Source organism: Gavialis gangeticus, unplaced genomic scaffold (genome assembly GCF_001723915.1).
Source record: "Gavialis gangeticus isolate Ggan-Ray unplaced genomic scaffold, GavGan_comp1, whole genome shotgun sequence".
Classification (NCBI taxonomy): Eukaryota; Metazoa; Chordata; order Crocodylia; family Gavialidae; genus Gavialis; species Gavialis gangeticus.
This window is the reverse complement of record NW_017729026.1, coordinates 37,758,349-37,763,043: the sequence shown is the minus strand read 5'-3', so window position 1 is coordinate 37,763,043 and position 4,695 is coordinate 37,758,349. Positions and strand designations below refer to the sequence as shown.

At 46.2% G+C, this 4,695-nt stretch overlaps 1 protein-coding gene across 1 annotated transcript in view; it reads left to right on the top strand.

The window, feature by feature from the left end:
- GRIK2 (glutamate ionotropic receptor kainate type subunit 2) overlaps nucleotides 1-4,695 on the top strand; it is an 805,806-nt gene that overhangs the window by 407,740 nt on the left and 393,371 nt on the right. Inside the window, exon 8 of the mRNA XM_019520163.1 lies at nucleotides 326-433. Coding sequence (XP_019375708.1) covers nucleotides 326-433 — 108 coding nt within the window. The remainder of the gene's footprint in view (nucleotides 1-325; nucleotides 434-4,695) is intronic.

Genomic DNA, 4,695 nt, shown 5'->3' with positions numbered 1-4,695 from the left:
GGGGGGGGGGGGAATAAAATGGAAATTGTAAATATTGAAATAACTGTTTATGGAAACATCCTTTTATCACCCTAAGTGAAACCATTTTATGGGCTAAAATAGAAAACTCTTAAGAAATTGTGTGAAAAGATTAAAGAAAGTTTAGTTTAATTAGCAAAGAACCCTAAGAATCTCAGAAGTGCATATGAAATGATTTTTTTAAAATCAGCCACAAGGTAAATTATTTAAATTTAATGAATAATTAACTATCCCATTTTACAAATATTAATTTGTTCTTTCTATTATTCTTATTTATAGAAATTATTATTGTCTTCTTCCTCTATAGGCCCACTGGGAAGGCCTCACAGGCAGGATAACTTTCAACAAAACCAATGGCTTAAGGACAGATTTTGATTTAGATGTGATCAGCCTCAAGGAGGAAGGTCTTGAAAAGGTATGTAAAATGATCAGTATATTTACTGAGAGTCATGTGAAGTATAGAATAATATATATATATTTCCTGGGAAAAGGCTATTTATACCAGGTTATACCATCACGTTACATTGGTTGTGGGGGCACATTTGTGTGCTTATGAAAAGTCACATTTCATGAATACCCTGGGGGGGGAAAAACCTTTATATTTATGATGACTAAAATAAATTGCTGATACCAAATTAGGATGTAGAGGTAAAACATTGCTTACAACACTTCAAGTATTTTTCTTCGTGCAATATGTACAATTCATATCCACAAAGAGATTACAGAACACAGTCACCAGACACAAATATAAATATAAATAAGCAAATACCAAAAATGAACAGGTAGCATTTTAAGTGTAACAAGTTTAAATTCCTATGAAAAAATTACAAATGTATATTCAGTAGAGGAGGGCTGATTATATTTATGGGTGAAATTACAGAACTCTGGAGTAATAGAAAGATAATGATGAATGGAAAAGGATTCTGTGTATTTATATTAAGTTTCAACAGCTTTCTGGTATAAAATAGTAAAGTTAACTGGGGCAAAACACATGGCCAATATTCAAGATTCAAGTCGTCAAGGATTCAGATCAGAGATGGCTACACATTCAGTGATTGCAATAGGGGCAAGATTGAATCTCAGTTTTTCAAAATAATTCTGAGACCTAAAAGAAATCTCTAGTTTTTCAGCAGAAGGACAGCTTCTGAAGAGAGCTCCTTCGTGCTGAAGACTTTTGAAAACATGTAAACTTACTTAAAGTCTTAGTTTCAATGGAAGATTATGGTTATGAGATACAGAAATTCATTTGAAAATCTGCCCCATTAGCCAAGTCCAAAACAGGTGTTAATTGTAATGTAATTCAGCTGGATTTCAGAGAGGCAGAGGAAACTACATACCACATTTTTTTGAGGTCCAGCATTTTTCTCATGGGCTAAGTACAGACAGACAAAAAAACAGAGGCTGAATCAATCCAATCTTTGCAGGTTAGTCTAAACTGCATAGCTTGAACTGAGAAGCAAGTGAGCAGACATTCACTACTGATTCTAGAAATTGTGCCATATGCCTGCGGTGGTTCAGGCGAGAAGTTGCAGAGTGCTAGAGCAACTGCCAAAGGGAAAGGAGGAGAGAAGTCCTCCAAGGCTTTCCACCCTGTCCCTGCTTGAATGGAGGGGGTATGGTCAGGCCCCAGCCTGGGACCAGCACGTTCAGGCCAGGAGAAGGGGGGCTTTAAACTACACCCCCGGCCCACATGGGACCCCAACTCTGGTTTGCCTGGGGGTGGGGGGGAAGTCCCTGCAAGGCTTCTGTCCCCTGCTCAAGGGGAGGGAGGCAGCCCATGCCAGGGTTTTGGCAGCTCCCTAGCCAGGGGCTCACAGGCTGAGATGGGGAGGCCGTCCCTCGCTGCATGGGACTGTAGCCTGGGTCTACCTTGGGGGAGGAGGTGACAGCCCCTAGCTGGACCCCACTCCCTACTTGAGTGGGAGGCATGGTTACACCGAAGCCAGCGGCTCGCAGGCTAAGGTCAGGAGGGAGGGAGTTTAAAACCCTCCCTGGCCCTGGACCTTAGCCAGGGTTTGCCTGGGGGCAACCCCTCCCTGGTTTTTCCCCTGCTCCCTGCTTGAGTGGAGGAGAGTGTGTGTGGGGCAGTGGGAGTGGGGGGGAGGGGTGGTCAGACCCTGGCCAGGCTGGCATACTGAAGTGGAGGGGGATGAGAGGGCTTTAAATCCCCCTCCACCACCTGCAAGGGACCCCAAGCAGCCCCTGCCTGGCTTTTCCCCTGCTCTCTGCTCAAGCAGAGGAGCAGGGGGTGTGGCCAGATGCCAGCCAGGCTGGCAGGCTGAGCTAGAAGGGGAATGGGGGGTTAAATCCCTCTCCCTACCCTCTGCCTCAGCCTGCAGGCCAGGCCAGCATCTGGGAAAAGACTTGAAGGGCTGCTCCACCCCATCCAGGCAGACCATGGCTAGAACTTAGAGCCAGGTTTCCTACCCCCAACCCCTTCTCAGCCAGTAAATAGTGATACTGCTCTGGCTCGGGAGCAGAGGGGTGGGACCAACCCTGCTTTGCTTGAGCAGACAGCACAGTCCAGGGCTGCAAGCATCATGGGATGCTGGGGGGCTGTGAGTTAATTTGAAACAGGAAGGGATCTGGGACAGAAGTTCCCTAAACTGGTTTCACCTAAATCAGTTAAGTCTGATACTACATCCAACCAGATTTATCTTAAACCCATTTCAGCCATTTTCTAAGTCATTTAAATACATTTAAATTCTGTTTTGTTACAGGTTTAAACCAGTTTCTGATCACTTAAACTGGTTTATTTGTAACTTTTGTCCCTAGCCATGAAGATGGATATATAGCATTTTTGTTACAAGTTTTGGCCTTCTTTCCCATGCTATACATATAATGTAAAGAAGTAAAGGAGAAAGGTATTAACTTTTATGTCAGTAGAGCACTTCATAATTCTTCCAAAGAACAGGGTTCTGTACAGTACCAGGCTGGGTTTGCTGTAGGTAGTTACTTAATACTTTGGTGCACTATTGATCGGAAAATGGAAGTTGCGATTTCTCAATTCCTCTAGGATTTGATCTCATAAATATAGGGATTTTGCAACTTCATCTGACTTAAAGTGGAAGGCTGTCTTAGAAAATGACAAGAGCAGAAAAGAGAACTAGGACCTCTGAAAATCAAACCTCTTATTTAAGCAGCTACATTTTACAGATATGCTTGCATAGTGACACTTGATAGATCTAAATCCACTAAATATCAATAAATTATTTAATCATCCACATATGAGAATTTTGGCACATGTCTGCAGTTCCCTGGGAGTAAGTTCTCACAATTGGTACAATTGTATACGGTAAATATAGACCATGGAATACGTTTTCTTCCTTACTGTTTCTGATCATAAATAAGCTATGGATTGCTACTAGCAAACCACCTGAAATGAAATAAACTAGGGGTGTACCAATACAGATTTTGGGGGCTGGTACTGATAGCTGATTTTTATTGGCTGATACTGGTCCAATTTGTGATACAGCTGCATGCAGCTGGTAAGTTAGGTGTGGTGGAAGGGGAGGGGGGCAGATCAATTCCCCCTGTGGTGAGGGATGGAATGGGGCAAGGGCAGGCACTGCCCAGAAGGGTGGAGTGGGACATGGGACGGAGCTGTGGCTTATCCAGGGGACGTGGGGGCAAGGGATGTTTCTGTCACTGTGCTTACCCTGGGAGGACATGGGGGAAGCATGTGTCCTGGGTATGTGTGGGGCAGGGTAGGCAGGCAGGCTGCAGCTGCAGGTGGGAGCCAAGGCTGTGCTGGGCTCTTCTTGGTGGGTGCTGGGCTGGGGCAGGCAGCGGCAGCACTGGGAGCAGGGCTATGGTGGGGCACTGCAGCCACCCCAAATTTTGGGAGCAGCCCCAGCTCTTCCTGGCATGTGGGTGGAGGCAGGGAGTTGGGTTGGGGTTGTGGTGAGCAGGTGGCAGCAGCATTCAGAAGGGAGGGATCACAGGGGGGCTATGGCAAAATTTGGGTTGGCTGCAGCACCCCACCCCGTAGTCCCACTCCTAGCACCACTGCTGCCTGCCCCAGCCCAGCCACTACCAAGAAGAGCTTAGTGCAGCCTTGGCTCCAGCCCGCAGTTGCAGCCCACCCACTGTGCCCCACACAGACCCAGGGTCACGCGCTCCCCCATGCCCTCCCGGGGTGGGAGCCACCCCTCCGAGACAAGGCATGGCTCTGTCCCATGCCCTGCCCTGCTCTGGCTGGACAGTGCCTGCCCCAGACCATGCCCCACTCCCTCCCTCACCATGGGGGCGATGATCTGCCCCCCACTACATGCCTCTTCCCTCCCCCCTCCCCTTGTCCACAATGGACTTACCAGCTGCACACAGCTCTCCCAGCTGTCTGCATGCTGTACTGAAGCTACACGCATGCATGGGAACTTATCGGCCAAATTATTGGCCACATCAGGCCAATTTCTGATACAGCCAATTTTCTTTATATCAGTGCCAATCCAATATCCAATATTGGACAGATGTATTGGTGCACCTCTGAAATAAACCAATACCTGATATTTATCAGTTCTATACTCTTTACTGGGGGGGGGTGCAATAGTGCACCCTTCCAATTTTAACACTGGAAAATGCTGTAAAAAGATTTAAATGGTATTTATAAGTCTCTAACCTGACAAGAAATTGGAGTACAACAGTTTGCAACAAATACTGTAGCTTCCTGTAGAGGGA